Source organism: Mobula hypostoma, chromosome 7, assembly GCF_963921235.1.
Source record: "Mobula hypostoma chromosome 7, sMobHyp1.1, whole genome shotgun sequence".
Classification (NCBI taxonomy): domain Eukaryota; kingdom Metazoa; phylum Chordata; class Chondrichthyes; order Myliobatiformes; family Myliobatidae; genus Mobula; species Mobula hypostoma.
In genome coordinates, this window is record NC_086103.1 from 129373650 (window position 1) to 129397993 (window position 24344).

General features: G+C 43.5%; 1 protein-coding gene across 1 annotated transcript in view; it reads right to left on the reverse strand.

Moving 5' to 3' along the window:
- The window catches only part of chst10 (carbohydrate sulfotransferase 10), a 30307-nt gene extending 10899 nt beyond the window's left edge, over positions 1-19408 (reverse strand). Inside the window, 4 exon segments of the mRNA XM_063053988.1 lie at positions 7850-7944; positions 14665-14784; positions 19293-19359; positions 19361-19408. Of these exon segments, the coding sequence (XP_062910058.1) occupies positions 7850-7944; positions 14665-14784; positions 19293-19359; positions 19361-19393 (315 nt within the window). The 5' untranslated portion in view covers positions 19394-19408.
- Positions 19409-24344: the final 4936 nt, after the last annotated feature.

Consider the following 24344-nt stretch of genomic DNA (forward strand, 5'->3'; position numbering starts at 1 on the left):
GTGACTAGAATCTCCCTTCTTGCTTGAAGACACAAGAGATTGCACGTATTGGAATCGAATGCAGGGTTTCAACCTGAAAAAATGACAATTCTTTTCCTCCCACAAATGCTGCTTGATCCAGAGTTCCTCCAGCAAATTGTTTTGTTACTCCCTTTTTGTTTTGAAATGGAAGTGTCTCAAATATTAACTGGTGGTGTCAGCACACATTAATTGCTCCTGAGAAGATAGTGGTGAGCCATTTTCTAAAAATTTGCAGTTCTTCTTGTGAATCAGATTTATGATCACTGACATATGTTGAGACTTTTAGTGCTTTACTGAAGCAGTAAAATGCAAGATATAAAAATTATTCTAAATGACAAAAATAAACAGTGCAAAAGAGGAAAAATGAAGTACTGTTCATGGATTGTTCAGAAATCTGATGGCGAGCTTTAGAAGCTTTTTCTGATTAAGAAACTTCAGGTTAGGTTTCCACTTACAGAGGGAGTTACAAAGGCCAAGGTTTTGAAGCTTGTTAGTACTGAGGAGATGATGGCATTGAATTCTGAGTTGCAATTGATGAACATCAGCCTGGGTGTTTGTATTGCTGTTGTCTAGGCGCTCCAAAGCCCAGTGGAGAGCCAGTGAGATTGCAGGTACTGTAGACCTGCTGTAGCAGTAGACAAACTGAGCGGGTGTAGGTCCTTGAACAGACAGGAGTTAATTCTACCTATGACAAACCTCTCAATACACTTGAGCACAGTAGATGTGAGTGCTACCAGGTGATATTTTTGAGGTGTAGCTCACCCTGTTTGACCTCGCCACACTGATGCCCTTCTGAAGTAGGTGGGAACTCCTGGTTGAAACAGTGAGGTATTGAATATGTCGTTGAACACGTGAGCCAGATAGTCAGCACAATTTTCAGTACCCTGCCAGATAACCGTTGAGGCCTGATGCCATGCAAGGTTTCACCCTCTTGAAAGATGTTCTGATGTTAGCCTTTGAGTCAGAGATCACAAAGTCACCAGGTGCTGTGAGGATCTGCACAGGCATTGTGTTATATTCTCTTTCAAAGTTTGCTTTAAAAGTGTTGAGCTCATTGGGGAATGAAGGATCACTGTCATTTATGCAATTAAATTTCACCTTAGAAGAAGCTAAAGCATGCAAACCCTCCATAGCTGTGTGTCTGATTGTGTTTCTAAATTCACAAGGAATTTTCTTTTTCACTCTGGGGATGTTCTTCTATATATAAGTTGTACCTGGACTTCTAGTAGAGTATTACGTCGCCAGTCTTGAATGTCACACGTCTAGCTCTCAGCAGTCTTTGAATCTCCTGGTTCATCCAGGACTTCTGATTTGGGAGACAGTCCTTGAAGACACACATTTATCCACATGAGTGGTGACGACTGAGGCATATTCATTGAGATCCCAAGACGAATTCCTGAATACGGTGCAGTCCATCTAGTCAAAGTCGTCCTGTGGTGCTACGAACCCCAGTCTTTAACTAAGGTACATTCACTAAGCATTGAGAGGTTATAAGTATTTAGGTCTTCTGACAATGAACCAATGGCACATTTCCAAGTTAGGATGGAAAACAATTTGGAGGGGAATGTTGGTCTTTCCATACATCTGTTGCCATTGTTTTTATTGGCAGTTTAAACTTTTAAGTTTTTAAGCTGCAATCAAAGTAACCTAGGCAAGTAACTACATTTTATAGATGATGCACACTGTAACTACAGCATGGCCATGGTGGAAGTAATGAAAACTATGAATACCACAGCCACAACTGAACATTGAATTTGAGAAAAGAGATACACTGTCTGTATTAACAATTAACTATTGTTGAAAAAGGGATGAATGAGAAGGAAATGTATGGTATTAGAGTGGAATATGTATGAACTATGTAAATCATGAAAATGTCAAGGCTTCAAAATGAACTGACTCATGATCTGAAAGCAGATACATTAACTTAGAAATAAAAAGCCGATGCTGTGAATTCTGGGCAGGACAAACAGTATTTGTGGAAAGAGTTCCAAATAATGTCTCAGGTTGACGACTTAACTGTTTCCCCATATAAATGTTGCCAATCCTGCTAAATACTTCTAAAATTTTCTATATTCAGCATGTGCAACCTCTTGGGGTTAATTTTGAAACTGACATGTTGGATGAATTGATATGCAAGGGTATCTGTCCACAGTACAATTCAGTAAATGGAACTTTACAAGATGTCTTGGTTTTGTTTCATCAAATAAAGGCTAAAGCCCTTAACATTAAATTTTCATTATGATTGCTTTATACACAAATCCCTTAATGCTACACAAATATATTAGGCAACACACAAAATAAACAATGCACAAACATAAGCAAAGTTTTGTATTATACATTCAGGATTTGTTGCTGAAATAGCTATACAGGTTTCCCCCACCATCCGAAGGTACAGTGTTCCTATGAAACGGTTCGTAAGCCGGAATGTCGTAAAGCGAAGAAGCAATTACCATTAATTTATATGGGAAAAATTTGTGAACGTTCGCAGACCCAAAAATAACCTACCAAATCATGCCAAGTAACACACAAAACCTAAAATAACAGTAACATAGTAAAAGCAGGATTGACATGATGAATACACAGTCTATATAAAGTAGAAATACTTTTCCAGAATCATTGCGCACTGTTCTCTGTAGTGAAAATCTCATGCAAGCACTATCCAGTAACCTTTAAGCTATGAAGCTGCCAAATCATACCAAATAACACGTAAAAATACACAGCCGATATAAAGTAGAAATAATGTATGTACAGTGTAGTATCACTCACGGGAATCATGAAGACATCGAGCACACTGATGATGGTGTGTTAGGCTGAGTCATCGGAGTTTGGATGGTGCAGTCGCCCCCACCCTCCGGGCAGTGAACCGATACTGATCCACGAAGAATGCAGCAGTCCAGCGGTGGCTAGAACGCACTCAGCACATCTTTAAGAAAAAAGCCAAAACAACAAAGCTAATTAATTAGGTGCCACCTGGCACGTACATGTCGGCCCAGATCAGAGCCGACGCAATTGGCAATCGCCTATCGCCTCTGATCTGGCCGACATTCACATGCCGGGCAGCACCTAATTAATTAGCTTGTTTATTTCGGCCTTTTTTTCTTAAAGATGTGCTGAGTGCATTCTCCGCGAATCGGTATCTGTCCGGGGCCCGGGGGTTGGGGTGGTGGGACACTGGGGTGTCACCTCATCGTTGATCAGGACAGGCAGGTAACCTTCTTCTATGTCTGCCCGCTTCGATGTCAAAGGTCGAGGTTTGTCGTCTGCAGTGGCTGATGCAGAAGGCTTGCTTGACTGCATAGCCTCGCGCATTGTTCTATCATACAGTTCTTTGTAAGCACTCAAACCATCCTGCAATAAACCAATGTACCCTTTCAAAACTAAAGTCATACTTTATCATTGCAGCGAAAATCTCACACAGTCGCCTCATGTTCAGTTCCTGGACAACTTCACTTTCGCTACTGCATTTGGTTTCGATTGCTATCCTTTCCTCTTCCAATTGCATCAGCTCTTCATCTATCAGTTCCTGGTCATGGGATGCCAAAACCTCTTCAACATCTTCGTCAACTTCCACAAGCCAAACTCACTTTGTCCTTACTTCATTCACCACGATCGAAACGCTTAATTATATGTCTAGTTTTACACTAAGTGTAACACCCTTACGAACTCTTTTAGGCTTTTCCGATACCTTAGAGCTCATCTTGCAAACGGCTGCTCACAGGCACGTGTTTAAGCAATGCCGCCGAGAATCCGGGGGCGAGCCGCTGCTCAGGACGCGCGCTGCCTTTTATCGCGTGCTGATTTTTCTCGTGCGCTGCCTTTCTTCGTAACAGTGAAAACACCTTCTGTTAGCGAAAACAAGGAACTAATGTAGGTCTTTCGTAACAGTGAGGTTTCGTAAAGCGAACGTTCGAAAAGCAGGGGACACCTGTATCAACATTAGCTACCAGTTGCAAAATTCAACACAGCTAGTTGCTAACCCTCTTTCCTCAGTCATGATAAAGGGTCTAGCCCGAAACGTCGACTATATTGATTCATTTCCATAGATGCTGTCTGACCCACTGAGTGCCTCCAGTGTTTTGTGTGTGTTGCTTTGGATTTCCAGCATCTGTAGATTTTCTTATGTTTATGATTTACCCTTTTTATATATTTTGTATAGCTAAATGTTAATTTCAAACATTGGCATTGACTAGGTAAATGTACTGCAGCATTAACTGATCTCTGATTGTTTTCTACAATGGTTACACCATATGTATTTCTATTTGAGAAAGATTAAAATCCTTAAATGTTACAATCATATAAATATCTCACCATCATGGCATATTCCTGGTGAGATGACATAAGCTATCCTTGCTCACTGTTGTAAACCTTTTTTTGATCCAGCATTGATCTACTGCCTGAAACTGTCTCAAAGCTAAATAATCAACTCATACGCAAAAGATTCTGCAGATATCGGAAATACAGAGCAACACACACACAAAGTGCTGGAGGAACTGAGTGGATCAGGGGCCAACTCTCAGCCCAAAATGTTGACTGTTTATTCGCGTCCATAGATGCTGCCTGACCTGCTGAGTTCCTTCAGCATTCTGTGTGAACCTTCCAGGTTCAGCTAACTGTTAAACTAGTGAAGGCTCTAAATGTATTTGAGTTTTCCTAACACTATATAAAATTCAATGAAGTAACGAAAAAAATTAAATCTGGGGTTTACAGCAATTTTCCACTTGTTCTCTGAGTGTAACTGATAAAACACCAGTGAAGAGTAGGTATGGAACTTGCATGTTTATATATAAATCCTGAAACTGCCAGCACATATAGTAAGTGGAGAAAGATAACCTTCCCAGTAAACTCCAATTGACCCTTACCTGTTCATTTTATATGAAGTCCATCATGTTAGCTAAAATTTCCCCAACTCTAGAATTCGCACAATGCCTCAATAAATACCAGCATCCAAGCTATGTTTCGATGTACCTAATTGCCTTTACTCTAATTCACCTAGCCTTGTCAAAATGAATAATCCATCATCACCTCTTAATTTAAAGCTGCATAAACCCCATACACAATAATTCTAAACAGTTGTCCAACATGTTGCTGTAAATCACAATTTCATGCCCCTTCTGGAAATAGGCAATCCAGCAACTTTAAAAGCTATCTTTTGCTTTAATAATAATCCAAACTTGACAATTATTGATATTATTTCATATTTTAGAGTAAACAGCTTAATAATTGTTCTCATCTTCTTCAGAAATACAAGCAATTCTATTATAACCCAACTGTGTGGAGATTCAGGACCCTCAAGCCAATGTGCAAACCCTGACTTTCCATATAGTTGATCACAATGACTTCTTTGCTGAGACTGACTACATGACCTATATTCAACAGGACCCAATTATATATTTGGGTTGGAAGTCAGGTCAGGTCAAATGTCAAAACAAAACTTTGTCTGGGTCTCACTTGGATTTGGATTGGACTCTGGGTCAGGTTGACTTAAATTTACTCTCAAAAAGTCTTATAATTCAGAATTGGAAACACAAGAAACTGCAGATGCAGGAATTCAAAGCAACGAGGAAACCACGTTTCCTCCCCTGGATCCATCCATCTCTTGCCAGCTCTTACTCCACTCTACCTCTCTCATGTTCAAGTTGAATTGTCATTCAACCGCACACATGAATACAGCCAAACAAAACAGTGTTCCTTCAAGGCCAAGGTGCAAGTACCAACAGTGACACACAGCACATATAGCATATATAATTACAAAAGTAGAAAAGCAATCACACAAAAAATAATAAAGCCCAAGTCCTTGAGTATCATGGTCTGTAGATTGATGGTGCATGGGATGTTGTCCTAAAGCTGTGCTTCTGCAAGTAAACAACAGCTCCTCATCTCACACTGTGTCAGCTGCAGATGACTGCAATCCTACCCCCATCCCCCCGTTGCGACTAAGCGTGCCACTATCTTACTCCCCTCACCTCTTTTTGCACTGCTTGCAGTTCAGATGAACGGGCTAGATCTGAAACATTGGCTTGTCCATTTCCATTTCTTAGATCCTGAAGCACACCTGCAGTTTGCTTGTTGCTACAGTTCATGATTATTTTTCTTCATAGCATTACAGGCAACCTGTGCTGATAATCTAACACAATTTCATGTCTACAGTGCTTCTGTGAATCACTTATTTCCCCTGCTTTGGCATTCTTTTGACTATGGTGAGAGGAATGGAATAATTTTTGCCAAAGTTATGAGCAAAATCCTTTATTATAATTGCTGCACTATTATCCAGCAGCATTCATCATACCATCCTCCACTAAAGTCACTTCCCATTATTCTGTTCTCACTTGACTTCACATTCATCAATCCAACCACAGCAATAAACACAATAAACTTCCTTTCCTCCTTCACAGGAATCTTCCCCTGTCCTCCCTTTTCTTTGCAACAACATTCACAAATATATGGACAAGTTTCTAAAGCAAAATGGTGATCCAAGCCTTTATTTTACCACCATTTCTGCCAATTATGAAAATGCTCAATCTGAACTCCTTTTCACTTTCTGGCTATTTTCTTAGATCCATTCAAGGTTTTCCAGTGAAATTCATAAGTTTATGATGTAGGAAGTCTTCATTTGGTCTATTGTGTCCATGCTATTTTGCTGAGTTCCCAATTGAGTTTTACAGAATCATAAACAGTCAAACAGACCATTTGGCCTTCCATATTCCTACTAATTATTAAGCATCCGTTAAATGTTTCTCTTTTCACAGCCATAGCCAGAATATTGATTGACAGCCTTCAGTGCCGTCATGATTCAATGCTCATCCGAGAATTCTTAAATGTTGTGAAGATAGCTTTTTCCACCAGCCCCAGGCAAAATATACATGACAGCGCGGAATAGGCCCTTCCAGCAACACCCGATTTAAATCTAGACTCATCACAGGACAATTTGCGATGACTAGGTAACTACATTTTTGGACTGTGGGGAAAAAAATGGAGAACCCGGAGGAAACCCACGCATTCCACAGGGAGTATGTACAAACTCCTACACTCAGCACTGGAATTGACTCCAAACTCTGACACCACAAGCAGTAATAGATTCACACTAACTGCTACACTACCGTGGTGCTCAGAATGGGAATAGACAATCAAAATGAAATTGGTGGGCAGTGGGAAATCCTGTCTTTTGTGGTGGATGGAGCAAAGGAGCCTGAGAAAGCAGTCCCCCCAATCTACGTCGGGTCCCACCGATGCAAAGGAGGCTCTAGATACACTAGATGACTGTGACAGATTCACTGGCAAGGTGTCGCTTAACCTGGAACGGTGATTTGGGGACCTGAACGGTGGCGAGGGATGTGGTGCACTTATGCCGTATGCAGGGATAAGTGCCAGGAGGGAGAGCAGTGAAGGGGGACAAGAGGAACAAATGAATCCCGGTGAGAGATCCCTGTGGAAAGTAATGTATGTGGTGGGGGTGGAGGGGGGGGGAGAGGAGAGAAAGATTTGCGTAGCGATAGGATCACGTTGTAGATGGCGGAAGTTAAGGAGAATGACGTGCTAGATATGTAGGCTCATGGGATTGTAGGGTGAGGTGACACTTTACCTGCAAGTGTTTATTCCTCTTCATAAATGCTGTCTGATCTGCTGAGTTCCTCCAACAGAGTGAGCAGAGTGAGTGTGTGTGTGTGTGTGTGTGTGTGTGTGTGTGTGTGTGTGTGTGTGTGTGTGTGTGTGTGTGTGTCTCTAGACTTCCGGCATCTGCAAGATCTCGTGTTTATAATTTAGTGATTTGAAGACTAGAAATTCTATTATGAAGTCCTAAAAAGACTAAGAAGGGAGTCATTCGTCTTACCTGGTCATCTGCTTGTAAAGATTCTTCTTGAAGCTTTAGTTTCTTAATGTATGTTGTCACAGTTTCATCAAATATTAGAGGTTTAGTACCATATTCTGTAAAACATCATATTCACTTCAGATATGTCATGACAGTACACCTGTCACTAAAAGCACAATTGCTAATGACCTCAGGCTGTCTATTATCAGCTTACGAATGAATCATTTATTTTGTTGTAACATGTTTAAATTGATGGTGCTGCCTATGACCTGGCCTAAAATAAAGCTGATCAAAAAAAAAATCAGTACATTGATTCTGCAAGCTCATTTTTCTTTAACACCATTGCTATTAACATAGTGTAACATTGAGAATAACAGTGTATATTTTTTCTCAGCGATCACATAGAAGTTCAAGTTTCTTGTCATTCAACTGTAAATACGTATATGGACAAATGAAACAACATTCCTCTGGACCAATGTACACCCATAACACAATATTACCAAAAATAATTTACACAAAATATATTCCAGAAGATTGACAATTAGCATAAAGTGTATTTACAAATCAAATTAAAAAGTAAACAGTATAATGCTACTGGTGCTTCACAAGTGATGAGATCTGGAAGTGGCAGGGAATTCAGAAGTTTCACGGTCTGGGTGAAGAAGCTGTTTTCCATCCTAACGGTCCCATCCAATTGTTACATCATCTCCTGCCATCTCCAAAAAGGAGCTGCTTGTGTGCAGTGAGGAATGATCAACCTGCACCTTCCTAAAGTCTACAATCATCTCTTTTGTCCACATTGAGATTCAAGTTGTTGTGCTCCCACCAATCCACAAGATGTTCTAACTCCTCTCTGTATGCCATCTCGTATTCACTGTTGATGAGGCCAATGACTGTTGTGTTATCAGTGAACTTGAGTCAGCAACATGAACAGCAGCATGCTGAGCACGCAGCCCTAGGGGGCACTGGTGCTCAGCGTGATGGATCTAAAGACGTTGCTGCTAACATGGACTGACTATGGTATATGTGGCAAGTTGTCCAAGATCTAGCTACAGAGAGAGGTACTGAGACTCAACGAAGACAGTTTACTCACCGGCCTCTGAGGGATGACCATATTAAATTCAAGACTGAAGTCGATAAATGAAATCCTGCTGTATGAGGCCCATTTTCCAGGTGGGAATGGACCGAGTGGAGGACAGAGGCTCTGCCATTGTCAGTGGACCGATTTGAGCGATAAGCAAACTGAAAAAGGTCCAATGTAGCAGGAAGATGGAACTTAATGCTGTCCAAAACCAGCCATCAAAGCATTTCATTATTGTTGAGATCAGTGATACTGGATGGTAATTGTTAAGATAGATTACCGTTGCCCTCTTGGGCATGGGATGATGGTTGCTGCCTTGAAGCTGCCAGAACAGTGCACTGTTTGAGAGATGTTGAAGATGTACGTTTACATTTCCATTATCTGGGCTACAGAGTCTCTCAACATCCAATCAGGTACATTTAGGCCCCACAGCTTTACATGGGCTGAACCAGCTAGGGTTTTCCTCTCACCAGCTGCAGCAAGACAGAGTGCCTGCTCCTCAGGTGGCGGTGGGGTAGTCCTTCCTCACCGGTACATTTTTCTGTACATCAAACTGAGCATAACAGATATTCAGCCTATCAGGATGAGAAACGTCACTGTCATTGATCTGCAGGACGGACTTGTATTGTGTTATGATCTGAATGCCCTGCCACATGCACCTCTGGTGTCACTGAAATTACTGTAAATTCTCTGAATAATCCTGCTTTGCCTTATGGCGTAGGAAAGTGCAGCCTTTTCTAATTTAAGAGCTGTCTTATTCCCCAAATTTGAACTCTCAGCAGGGAGCGGACCTCTGCTATCAACCATGGCTTCTGATTTTCCAGCAAAGAAATGTGTTTAATAACGATAACATTCTCAATGCACTTCTCACTATAGCCAGTCACAGATCCTGCATTTTCATCAATGTTAATGTGATGATCATAGGTAGCTGCTTCCTTGAACATGTGCTAGTCTGTGTTTACAAAACAGTCCTGTATCGTTGATGTTGCTCCTTCTGGCCAGGTCTTTATCTCCCTTTGAACTGGTTTGACTTGTAATCAATGGTTGGTATGCAGGAATTAGCAAAATAGATAAGTGCTCAAACTATCCAAGGTGGAGGTGGGGGCAGCCCTCTAAGACCTTGTTGGTACATTCAAAGTCTAATGCGTTCTCACCTTGCTAATAAAATTTAGGCAGGACTACTTCTACGTTAGCATGGTTGAAGTTGACCACCACAATAAAGAAACAGGGTGTGTAGCTTGGAAGTCCACTGATGGCGCCACAGAGCTCATACAATGCTTCCCCAACATGAGCACAGTGAGTGGGGGAAGTATAGAGCCACAATCACAATGGCTGTGAACTCTGTAAATAGAAGGGCGTGCATTTCGCAGTTTAAAAAACTCTACCAGAGGTGAACAGTGGTGGTCACTTCGAAGCATTAGCACACCAGTTCTTATTAATGTAGATACATAGCCCTCCTCCAGGAGTCTTACCAGAAACTGCAATATTTCTCGCAAACACAAGGAAATCTGCAGATGCTGGAATTTCAAGCAACACACCTAAAAATTGCTGGTGAACGCAGCAGGCCAGGCAGCATCTCTAGGAAGAGTTAAGGTTGATGTTTTGGGCCGAGACCCTTCGTCAGGACTAACTGAAAGAAGAGCTAGTAAGAGATGTGAAAGTGAGAGAGGGAGGGGGAGATCCGAAATGATAGAAGACAGGAGGGGAAGCGATGGAGCTAAGAGCTGGAAAGTTGATTGGCAAAAGGGATATGAGAGGATCATGGGACGGGAGGTCTAGGGAGAAAGAAAGGGGGAGAGGGGAAGCCCAGAGGGTGGGCAAGGAGTATAGTGAGAGGGACAGGGGGAGAAAAAGGAAAGAGAAAAAAAATTAATAATAATTAAAAAAAATAAATAACAGATGGGGTACGAAGGGGAGGTGGGGCACTAACGGAAGTTAGAGAAGTCAATGTTCATGCCATCAGGTCGGAGGCTACCCAGACAGAATATAAGGTGTTGTTCCTCCGTTAGACCCAGTCCCTATACTTCCATCCCCCACCAGGAAGTTCTCAAAGCTCTCCGCTTCTTTTTGGATTCCAGACCTAACCAGTTCTCCTCTACCACCACTCTGCTCTGTCTAGCGGAATTAGTCCTTACTCTTAAACATTTCTCCTTTGGCTCCTCCCACTTTCTCCAAACTAAAGGTGTAGCCATGGGCACCCGTATGGTTCCCAGCTATGCCTGCCTTTTTGTTGGCTTTGTGGAACAATCCATGTTCCAAGCCTATACTGGTATCTGTCCCCCACTTTTCCTTCAATCCATCGACGACTGCATTGGCGCTGCTTCTTGCATGTATGCTGAGCTCGTTGACTTTATTAACTTTGCCTCCAACTTTCACCCTGCCCTCAAATTTACTTGGTCCATTTCCAACACCTCCCTCCCCTTTCTTGATCTTTCTGTCTCTGTCTCTGGAGACAGCTTATCTACTGATGTCTAGTATAAGCCTACTGACTCTCACAGCTATCTGGACTATTCCTCTCCTCACCCTGTCTCTTGCAAAAATGCCATCCCCTTCTCGCAATTCCTCCGTCTCCGCCACATCTGCTTTCAGGATGAGGCTTTTCATTCCAGGACGAAGGAGATGTCCTCCTTTTTTAAAGAAAGGTACTTCCCTTCCTCCAGCATCAACTCTGCCCTCAAATGCATCTCTCCTATTTCACGCACATCTGCTCTCACCCCATCCTCCTGCCACCCCACCAGGAATAGGGCTCCCCTTGTCCTCACCTACCACCCCACCAGCCTCTGGGTCCAACATATTATTCTCCGTAACTTCCGCCACATCCGACGGGATCCAACCACTAAACTTATCTTTCCCTCCCCCCCCACTCTGCTTTCCACAGGGATCGCTCCCTACGCGACTCCTTTGATCATTTGTCCCCCCCATCCCTTCCCACCGACCTCCCTCTCGGCACTTATCCTTGTAAGCGGAACAAGTGCTACACATGCCCTTACACTTCCTCCCTCACCACCATTCAGGGCCCCAGACAGACCTTCCAAGTGAGGCAACACTTCACCTGTGAATCGGCTGGGGTGATATACTGTGTCCGGTGCTCCCGATGCGGCCTTCTATATATTGGCGAGATCCGACGCAGGCTGGGAGACCGTTTCGTTGAACACATATGCTCTGTCCGCCAGAGAAAGCAGGATCTCCCAGTAGCCGCACATTTTAATTCCATGTCCCATTCCCATTCTGATACGTCTATCCATGGCCTCCTCTACTGTAAAGATGAAGCCACACTCAGGCTGGAGGAACACCACCTTATATTCCGTCTGGGTAGCCTCCAACCTGATGGCATGAACATTGACTTCTGTAACTTCTGTTCTGCCCCACCTCCCCTTCCTACCCCCATCTGTTATTTATTTATTCATTCATTATTATTTTTTCTCTCTCTCCTTTTTCTCCCTCTATCCCTCTCACTATACTCCTTGCCCATCCTCTGGGCTTCCCCCCTCCCCCTTTCTTTCTCCCTAGGCCTCCTGTCCCATGCTCCTCTCATATTCCCTTTGCCAATCAACTTTCCAGCTCTTAGCTCCATCCCTTCCCCCTCCTGTCTTCTCCAATCATTTCAGATCTCCCCCTCCCACTTTCAAAATCTCTTACTATCTCTTCTTTCAGTTAGTCCTGACGAAGGGTCTCGGTCCGAAACGTCGACTGTACCTCTTCCTATAGATGCTGCCTGGACTGCTGCGTTCGCCAGCAATTTTTATGTGTGTTGCTTGCAATATTTCTGTCTGCCTGTGGAGATAAAACCCTCTAGCGTGAAGGCCGCTTCAGGTGTGGTACACTGGAGGCACCTTTCTGTCATGAAGAGCATGTAGCAGTCCTTTATCTCCTGCTGATTCAGTTGCAGACCCAGGTTATCTAGTCATCCAGCAACTTGCTAGTGATGTAGACTTGTAGGACTTGATGTTCTTAATATCCAGCAGTGTCTTGAAATCATAAGGAAGACGTAAAGGATGAACAATTACACTCTTAGTTGGAGCTTGAGTGGCCACTGTGAACGGGAATGCTGTCACCTTGAGTAATGTACTCTTCAGTGCTGCATTTGAATTGTAAATTACATTTTGATGCGGAAGCTTTAATGATGGTACACAATGAAAATTTCATAAACAGATTTATTCGTGTTAGCTCAAGATATTTTGAAATTTTATTATTAATATTTGAAAGCTTACTTAGAGGAAATAAGCAACATTATTTTGCAGCAATTCAAGTAGAACATGTTTTATTTCTACTTAAGTGAGTTTTGAATATGAAATTCAAAATTAGTATTTAATTTGCATCAAGTGTGAGAATCACAGTGGTACAAAAAGAAAATGTATGTTTTCATACTTAATAAACATTAACCCATCCATTAATTACAAAATGAAAGAAAAAATCTGGCAATTTAATAATGATTGATCACAATACTAAAACTTTTCAATTAAATTTTAAAATGAAAGAAAATTTCATATTTTCAAGGCGGTATTTATGGTGTATAATCCAGAATGTTCAGAAAAGGTCTAATCCCTGCACATGGCTTCCTTCCTTTTTAAATTATTTTACAGCCAACAATATTTATCCAGCAACTTAACACAGCAAAAGAACACTGTGGTCATGTTGGCTTTTTACGAGTTGTGTTTGGGATGCCCCAGACTTACTGGTATTCTGAAATATACTGGTATATCTACAATGGTATCAATCTATCCCTTCCTCTGGAAACGTGTGCTGTAGGATGAATGAGAAGGAACTTGCAACGTGAAACTCCTGGATTAGAGATCAGGCTCCTGATCTGTTTTCCCACCAGAAAACTAATTATTTCCTCCCGGAAATTTGCTGATTTACACGTTTCTTCCTTTAAATCACAGGGGAATAAACTGGGGAATACCTGACACCTTGATAACTTGTTATTAATCATAACAATTGTAATTTCAGGCAGGATCAAGTGGTTATGACGTACAAGTCTGGCACATTGCACTCTGCAATATCCACGAAATAAGGACGCACAGAATCCAAACAACAGTCAAGTCTAATGGAAGATAAAAAGGAGAAGCAAAATTGATAGTTTTCTGAATATTTTCTTTCATTCTTTGAAACTTGTGTGGGTAACTTTATCACAAATACACATAGCTCTCCCAAAATTGAGAAAGCAGTGAACCTCCTTAAGTCATAGGCATTATTACTAATTATTCTAGAGCATTTTGGCTTGAAATATGGACTAAAATCTGCTAAGCTCTCCTTCGCATTCAACCTTGCATCAGTGTTACTCTAATGCTAACAATCAGAAAAACAGCTTGTGCTTCACTGAAAACTCTGTTCATTCACCAAGCAGAGCCTCAGACATCATGGAATTCTGAGGTATACGAACTGCAAGTGGATTACGAGCCTGCCATGAAAAAGGCATCACTTAAGGAGACAAACTTCTTATCAAAGATCAGGTGTGCTTTCATATAATCAGGATAAACTTCAACTTGCTGAGTAGAATATGTTTTGATGGTTCCAAATTCAAAACGACATTCAAGAGTCAGATAGTAGATAAGCCCACTATGAATAACCAAAATGTCTTTCAACATATTCTGTGACGCTCCTCCACCATGACAGTACTCAAGGTTTAGATCAAACTCCAAATCATCACAGTTTTACATGAAGAGGAAATGCATTGCAAGACGATACAATTGCTGCTACAAAGAAAAATTAAGTTAAATCTGAAAGATTAAATGTGAGAAATTATCTTTAATACCTGCCCTACTTTCTTTATCTTTGAGAAGTAGAACAAACAGCAATGTGAAGAATATCCATCCAAATATAACCAGTAGCAAATATCGGTGCCGCATGTTTTCAGATACAAGCCATTTGTATTCTGCAAAATAAAAGAATATTTGAAAATTAGAGTACTTTTCAAATTCCAACCTTTAGGATCTCATAAGTTAATGAAGTATACTTAAATATTTAGAGCATTTCAGCTTTGTTGATTCAAAATTACTTACGCAGTGAAAGAAACCTTCTTTAAGGCAATGAAAATTATAACTATTCAAATGAACACAATCTTTGCTTTACTGATTTACTTTTACACTGATAAAATGCACTACAGCTTTGTTAACACACAAATTTGTTAAAGGAAGATGCAAGAGAAACCAAAGAAAGATGTTAACATCAAAGGGGTCTTACCTTTAGTCTAGTAGCTCTCTCATCAAAATGTACAAACGTTTATACAATACTTTTGTAAATTTTAGACCACAAGACATAGGAGCAGAATAAGTTATTCGCCCCATCGAGACTGTTTTGTCATTCGATCATGACTTGATTTATTTTCCCTCCCAACCCTACTCTTCTGCTTTCTTGCCGTAACCTATGATGCCCTTACTAATCAAGAACCTATTAACCTCCCCTCTACCCATGACTTAGCCTCCACAGCCATCTGTGGCAATGATGTTACAAATTCACCACCTACTGACTAAAGAACTTCCTCGTCTCTAATCCAAACGGATGTCCTTCTATTCTGAAGCTGTGCCCTCTACTCCTAGTCTCTCTCACTATTGGAAACATCCTCTCCACGTTCACTCTGACTAGGCCTTTCAATATTCGGTAGGTTTCAGAGAGATTCCACACCCCGCGCCCCCCCCCACCTCATTTCTTCTAAACTCCAGCAGGTACAGGGCCAGAGCTAACAAACGCTCCTCATACATTAACTCTTCCATTCCTGGATATATTCTGGTGAACTTCCTCTGAACCCTCTCCAATGCCAACACATCCTCTCTTAGATAAAAGGCCCAGAACTGCATACAATATTCCAAGTGCAGTCTGACCAATACCTTACAAATTCTCAGCATTACATCCTTGCTTTTAGATTCTAGTCCTCTCCAAAAGAATGCTAACATCGCATTTGTCTTTCTTGCTATTGACACAACCTGCAAGTTAACCACTAGGGAATCCTGCATTAATACTCCCAAGTCCCTTTGAAACTCAGATTTCTGAATTTCTTCCCGCTTAGAAAATAATATACACCTTTATTCCTTTAACCAAAATGCCTAACTATACACTTCCCTACACTGTATTCCAGCTGCCACTTCTTTGCCCATGCTCCTAACCTGACCAAGTCGTTCTGCAGTCTCCCTGATTCCTCAACACTACCTGACCTCCACCTATCTTTGTATCATTCACAATCTTAGCCATAAATCCATCAATTCTGTCTTCAAGATCACTGATAAATAATATGTAAAGTATTGGTACCAACACCAACCCCAGGGGAACACCATTAGTCACTGGTAGCCAATCAGAAAAGGCCCCCTTATTCTCACTTTTTGCTTCCTGCCCATCAGCCAATATTCTATCCATGCTAGTGTAATACCATGGGCTCTTAATCTTGTTTAGCAGCCTCATTTGTGGTACCTTGTCAATGACCTTCCAAAAAATCCAAGTAAACAACATTCCCTGCCTCTCCTTTATCTATCCTGCATGTTATTTCTTCAAAGAATTCCAAAAGATTTGTCTGGTAAGATTTCCCATGCTAACTTCAGCCTACTTTATCGTGTGCCTCCAAGTATCCCACAACCTCATCTTTTATAATGGACTCCAACATCTTGCCAACCGCTGAAGTCAAGTTAATTGGCTTCTAATTTCCTGTCTTCTGCCTCCTTCCCTTCTTAAAGAATGGAGTGACATTCGCAATTTTCCAGTCTTCTGGAACCATTCCAGAATCTAATGATTCTTGAAAGATCACTACTAATGCCTCCACAATCTCTTCAGCTACCTTTCAAAACCACGGGATGTAGTTCATCGGGTCCAAGTGACTTATAAAGACTGACGCATATTCAATTCATTTTGATGACAGACAGAATTTAAATTAATATACTTGTACATTATTTCAAATTTGTTGCTTTCCAATTTACAGACACGAGAAGCCACCTGTGAATGTGATAATTGCGGAAAAGAAATATTAAAGCAACCTTTGCCAACCATCTTCATGAGAAAGGATTTGGGTAACTAGAAGCAAGAAGCCATTGAAACAAAAATCAAGGGACTCTGAGATACCAGAAGAAACATCTTACATTAAAATAGCAAAATAACTGTACAGCACAACAACAGGCTCTTTGGCCCACAATGTTGTGCCAAACTAATTAAACAAGGAATTAAATGCCTAACTTATCACTTCTAAGTACATAATATCCATACCCTTCCATTGTCTGCATAGTCATATGCCTATCTCAGAGGTTCCTAAATGCCTCTATGATATTTGCCTCCTTTACCACCCCTAGCACCTAACTCTGTGTAAAAACAAACCTGCCTCACACACCTCCTTTAAACTTTAACTCCCTCCCCCTCCCCCAGCTCTCAATCTTAAAAACTTCTACTAGGCCCAACTTGAGCCCCTACTGCCCCAGCAAAAACAACCCGTGTTTGTCCAACCTCTACTTGAAGCACATGCCCTCAAATCCTGGTAAACCTCTTCTTCACTCTCTAAAGCTTCCACATTCTTCGTATAATAGGGCAAGCAGAATTGAATGCAATACTCCAGATGTGGTCTAGCCAGAATTTTATAAAGCTGCAACACGTGTTGAATTTAATGCTTCAGTTAATAAAAGCAAGCATGCCATGCGCCTTCACTACCACCTTATCGACCTTTACAGCCACTCGCAGGGAGCTGTGCTGTTGGACCCCAAGATTCCTGTGCTTCAGAATTACAATCAGGTTTAATGTTGTGAAATGTGTTATTTTGCAGCAGCAGTACACTGCAATACATAATTTTAAAAATCTCTAAATTACAATATAAAACATTAAAATAGTGAAAACGAGAGAAAAAAATACTGACAAGGTGTACATGGGTTCATTGCCCATTCAGAAATCTGATGGTGGAGGGGAAGAACTGCTCCTGGAATGTTGAGTGTCTTCAGGCTCCTGTACCTCCTCCTCCATGGTAGCAATGAGAAGACGGCATGTCCTGAAAGACGGATGCCACCTTCTGAAGGTGCCATGGATACTGAGGACATTAGTGCCCAGGATGGAAATGGCTCAATTCACAACTTTCTGCCGCTTTTTCCAGTCCTGTGCAGTGGCCCCTCCATAACAGACGCTGATGCAAGCAGATACATCTGTAGAAACCTGCGAGTGTCTTTGCTGACATACTCAGCTTCTAATGAAATATAGCCGCTATCATGCCTTCTTTGTAATTGCATCAATATGTTGGGCCTCGGACAGATCCCCAGGGGTGTTGGGACCTAGGAACTTGAAAATGCTCACCCTTTCCACTTACAATAACTAGTACAATACTTTAGTTTAAGAAGCCATTGGAAGGTAAATGGAGGTGAAGGGCTTAGAGGGATCGTGGTGGCGCTCAGTGATCAGCAGGGACCTATTGATCCAAAAGGCCTGTATTCATGCTGTATTGGTTTGCTTGATATGCTTCCACAAGTGTTGTTTGCGAATAATCCTGCAAATTATCTTGAAATATTTGGCTACCAGTTACTGCAAAGCCATAACATTCTAGATTCAAGGCTCAGTTCATGGTAGTGAAGCAGCATGGTGCTATCACAGCTCGAGGTGTTCCGCAGTTCAATTCTGGTGCCATTCAGTAAGGAGTCTCTGTATGTCATCTCCAGAGAATGCGTGAGTTTTCCCCAGGTGCTCCAGTTTCCTCTCGCAGTCCAAAGACGTACTGGGTAAGTTAATATAAATTGGTCATTGGTAAATTATCCCATGATTAGGTTAGGGTTAATCAGGTTGTCGGGTTTCTGAGGTGGTGTGGCTCAAAGGACCTACTCCAGTGGTATCTCTAACAGAACAAACATGCATACATAAGTATTCAGTGTGATGTTATGAAGGTGCTGCATTCTTTACAGTAGCAACCTGGGTGAAACATTAAATCAAGAACCCTGCTTTATCAGAACTTAAAATACTCCAAGCAACACACATCAAAGTTGCTGGTGAACGCGGCAGGCCAGGCAGCATCTCTAGGAAGAGGTACAGTCGACGTTTCGGCCGAAACCCTTCGTCACCCCATATTGTCACTTCAAGACATAGGGAAGTTCCCTTAATGGCTCGGCCCAAGATTCAACCAACGTTATTAAGTCTTTACTTACCAGTTACAAGACTTGTCCAAAAACGTTTATTTGGAGAATGAGAGTGCAGCATCAACCTGCTTCTAAACTATTTTGTAGAAGGCCAGTCAGAAAGGTCTAAATGTAAGTCCTTTCATCAAATAATACTAAAAATAAAATTTCATAAATGCAATTCAAACAACAGACAAAATTAGATTTCCAGCCTGAAATTGTGTCCACAATACTCGGGCGCTGCTCCGCTTTCAAAGTCACTTGTACCTGTGACACTACGCCTCAACTACAACAGTTGCAGGTAAATGTTCAAAGCAGCGACCGCGGCCCCCGCCCATCAAGCTCATCCTAGCGGCTGAGAATGAGGCGCCGACTCCTTCGCCCCCCTTCTCCAGCCCAGCACGGCAACCGAAGCTCCGGCATCTTCGCCTCCCACCAGCAGCAGCAACCAAGGCTCCGACACCCCCACCCCACCAGCAACAGAGGCGCCGACTCCTCGCTCCCCTCTCCAGACCCAGCAGCCGAGACATCACGACATCACAACATCTCCCTCCTCAGCAGTCCAGGCATCGAACCACCCCACCCCCGGCCCCCGAAGCACCGACATCACGGCCGGAACGAGTGAGACCCCAGAATCTGGCCGACTGTGGCCACAGCTCCGGACTCCCCGACTGCGATCTCACCCACCTCCACGTCAGGCCGAGGGAGCAACCATGAACCGCAGCACCCGCTCCCTCACGTCCGACCCGAACACCCATAGCAGCCCGCTACAGCGCCCCAGCGGACAGCACGGGAACTGCAGCCCTGGGGCCGCCTGGTAGACAGGAGCGGAACTGCAGTTCACACAAAATGCTGGAGCAACTCAACAGACCGGGAAACATCTATAAGACCATAAGATATTGGAACAGAAGTCGGCCATTCGGCCCATCGAGTTTGTTCCGCCATTCAATCATGGCTGATCCAATTCTTCCAGTCATCCCAACTCCCCATACCCTTTGATGCCCCTGGCTAATCAAGAACCTATCTATCTCTGCCTTAAATGCACCCAATGACTTGAAGAACGAGTACAGTTGACGTTTCGGGCCAAAACGGCTTTGCTGCTTCAAAATGGAGTTTCACAATGGTCTTGACTTGAAGCATTGACTGCCCGTTTCCCTCCACAGATGATGCCCGGCCTACAGAGTTCCTCCAGCATCTTGTTTCATATAACCATATAACAGTTACAGCACAGAAACAGGCCACTCGGCCCTTCTAGTCCATGCCAAACTCTTACTCTATTCTATTCCCACTGACCTGCACTCAGCCCATAACCCTCCATTCCTTCCCTGTCCATATATTTATCCAATTTAACTTTAAATGACTACATAGAACCTGCCTCAACCACTTCTGCTGGAAGCTCATTCCACACAGCTACCACTCTCTGAGCAAAGAAGTTCCCCCTCATGTTATCCCTAAACTTTTGTCCTCTGATTCTCAACCCATGCCCTCTTGTTTGAATCTTCCCCACTCTCAATGGAAAAAGTCTAACCACGTCAACTCTATCAATCCCCCTCATAATTTTAAACACCTCTATCAAGTCTCCCCTCAACCTTCTAAGTTCTAAAGAATAAAGACCTAACTTGTTCAACCTTACTCTGTAACTTAGGAGATGAAACCCAGGCAACATTTTAGTAAACCTCCTCTGCACTCTCTCAATTTTATTGATATCCTTCCTATAATTCGGTGACCAGAAACTGTACACAATACTCCAGACAACAGGAATTCTGCAGATGCTAGAAATTCAAGCAACATACATCAAAGTTGCTGGTGAACGCAGCGGGCCAAGCAGCATCTGTAGGAAGAGGTGCAGTCGACGTTTCAGGCCGAGACCCTTCGTCAGGACTAACTGAAGGAAGAGTGAGTAAGGGATTTGAAAGTTGGAGGGGGAGAGGGAGATCCAAAATGATAGGAGAAGACAGGAGGGGGAGGGATAGAGCCGAGAGCTGGACAGGTGATAGGCAAAAGGGGATACGAGAGGATCATGGGACAGGAGGTCCAGGAAGAAAGATGGGGGGGGGTGACCCAGAGGATGGGCAAGAGGTATATTCAGAGGGACAGAGGGAGAAAAAGGAGAGTGAGAGAAAGAATGTGTGCATAAAAATGAGTAACAGATGGGGTACGAGGGAGAGGTGGGGCCTTAGCGGAAGTTAGAGAAGTCGATGTTCATGCCATCAGGTTGGAGGCTACCCAGACGGAATATAAGGTGTTATTCCTCCAACCCGAGTGTGGCTTCATCTTTACAGTAGAGGAGGCCGTGGATAGACATGTCAGAATGGGAATGGGATGTGGAATTAAAATGTGTGGCCACTGGGAGATTCTGCTTTCTCTGGCGGACAGAGCGTAGATGTTCAGCAAAGCGGTCTCCCAGTCTGCGTCGGGTCTCGCCAATATATAAAAGGCCACATCGGGAGCACCGGATGCAGTATATCACCCCAGTCGACTCACAGGTGAAGTGATGCCTCACCTGGAAGGACTGTTTGGGGCCCTGAATGGTGGTAAGGGAGGAAGTGTAAGGGTATGTGTAGCACTTGTTCCGCTTACACGGATAAGTGCCAGGAGGGAGATCAGTGGGGAGGGGTGGGGGGGACGAATGGACAAGGGAGTTGTGTATGGAGCGATCCCTGCGGAATGCAGAGAGAGGGGGGGAGGGAAAGCTGCTTCCTGCACGCATGCAGAACTCGTTGACTTTATTAACTTTGCCTCCAACTTTCACCCTGCCCTCAAGTTTACCTGGTCCATTTCCGACACCTCCCTCCCCTTTCTAGATCTTTCTGTCTCTGTCTCTGGAGACAGCTTATCCACTGATGTCTACTATAAGCCTACTGACTCTCACAGCTATCTGGACTATTCCTCTTCTCACCTTGTCTCTTGCAAAAACGCCATCCCCTTCTCGCAATTCCTCCGTCTCCGCCGCATCTGCTCTCAGGATGAGGCTTTTCATTCTAGGATGAGGGAGATGTCTTCCTTTTTTAAAGAAAGGGGCTTCCCTTCCTCCACTATCAACTCTGCTCTTAAACGCATCTCCCCCATTTCACCTACATCTGCTCTCACTCCATCCTCCCACCACCCCACTAGGAATAGGGTTCCCCTGGTCCTCACCTACCACCCCACCAGCCTCTGGGTCCAACATATTATTCTCCGTATCTTCCGCCACCTCTAACGGGAGCCCACCACTAAGCACATCTTTCCCTCCCCTCCTCTCTCTGCATTCCGCAGGGATCGCTCCCTACACAACTCCCTTGTCCATTCATCCCCCCCATCCCTCCCCACTGATCTCCCTCCTGGCACTTATCCGTGTAAGCGGAACAAGTGCTACACATGCCCTTACACTTCCTCTCTTACCACCATTCAGGGCCCCAAACAGTCCTTCCGGGTGAGGCATCACTTCACCTGTGAGTCGACTGGGGTGATATACTGCGTCCAGTGCTCCTGATGTGGCCTTCTATATATTGGCGAGACCCGACGCAGACTGGGAGACCGCTTTGCTGAACATCTACGCTCTGTCCGCCAGAGAAAGCAGGATCTCCCAGTGGCCACACATTTTAGTTCCACATCCCATTCCCATTCTGACATGTCTATCCACGGCCTCCTCTACTGTAAAGATCAAGCCACACTCAGGTTGGAGGAACAACACCTTATATTCCGTCTGGGTAGCCTCCAACCTGATGGCATGAACATCGACTTCTCTAACTTCCGCTAAGGCCCCACCTCCCCCTCGTACCCCATCTGTTACTCATTTTTATGCACACATTCTTTCTCTCACTCTCCTTTTTCTCCCTCTGTCCCTCTGAATATACCTCTTGCCCATCCTCTGGGTCACCCCCCCCCGTCTTTCTTCCCGGACCTCCTGTCCCATGATCCTCTCGTATCCCCTTTTGCCTATCACCTGTCCAGCTCTTGGCTCCATCCCTCCCCCTCCTGTCTTCTCTTATCATTTTGGATCTCCCCCTCCCCCTCCAACTTTCAAATCCCTTACTCACTCTTCCTTCAGTTAGTCCTGATGAAGGGTCTCGGCCTGAAACGTCGACTGCACCTCTTCCTACAGATGCTGCTTGGCCTGCTGCGTTCACCAGCAACTTTGATGTACAATACTCCAGATGTTGTTCTTGCAGCTTCAGTTTACGCTCCCCTCTATGTTCAATGTAGATTAGGTGATCACAAACACGACTTTCAGTTCTGTTTTTATTCATTTTCTCGGGCATTCTTTCTTGTTACGGATTGGCGGTCTGTGGGTTTGTGTGATCTGTTAGTTTTTGAGCAAGGGAGGGGTTGGGTGTGTGTTGTTTGCGAGCTTTTGTTTCTTTTTCTTCTCGTACGGGGTGGGGGTAATTGATACGTTTCTTTTAACCTATTTATGTGGTTTTCTGTATTCTGTGGCTATCTGGTGAAGACAAATTTTTGAGTTGTATTCTGCATACACACTTTGATAATAAAATGGACCTTTGAAGAAATCTGTAGACATTGGAAATCCAAGGCAACACACACAAAATGCTGGAGGAACACAACAGGCGAAGCAGCATCTATGGAAAGGAATAAACGGTGGAGAGGGTCTCAGCCCGAAATATCGACTGTTTATTCCTTTCCATAGATGATGCCTGGGCTGCTGAGTTGCTCCAGCATTTTGTGTGTGTTCCCTTGGGTGATGACATTGCAGAATACCACGGTGCTCAGTTTGCAGGAGTGACCCCGAGCACCAGTAGCCTTAATTCACCAACCCACTCCCACACAAACCTCTATCTGCGCCTCCCAGAATTGCTATAGTGGGGTCCAAGGCCCACTGGAGCAACAGCAGAGGTCAAATGAAGGGGAGGGACCATAACAGTATTGATGTACAGAGGCTCCTGGTCCACCGATCCCTAAAGTGACCATACAAGAAGGTAGGGTGGTAAAGAAGGCAAATGGCATAGGGGATCTCCCATCCACTGCTACCAACCTTATAGTTCCCACACCCCGTACTTCCCGTTTCTACCTCCTACCCAAGATCCACAAACCTGCCTGTCCTGACAGACCTATTGTCTCAGCTTGCTCCTGCCCCACCGAACTCATTTCTGCATACCTCGACACGGTTTCATCCCCCCTTGTTCAATCCCTTCCTACCTATGTTCGTGACACTTCTCACGCTCTTAAACTTTTCGATGATTTTAAGTTCCCTGGCCCCCACCGCTTTATTTTTATCATGGATGTCCAGTCCTTATATACTTCCATCCCCCGTCAGGAAGGTCTCAAAGCTCTCCGCTTCTTTTTGGATTCCAGACCTAATCAGTTCCCCCCCACCACCACTCTGCTCCGTCTAGCGGAATTAGTCCTTACTCTTAATAATTTCTCCTTTGGCTCC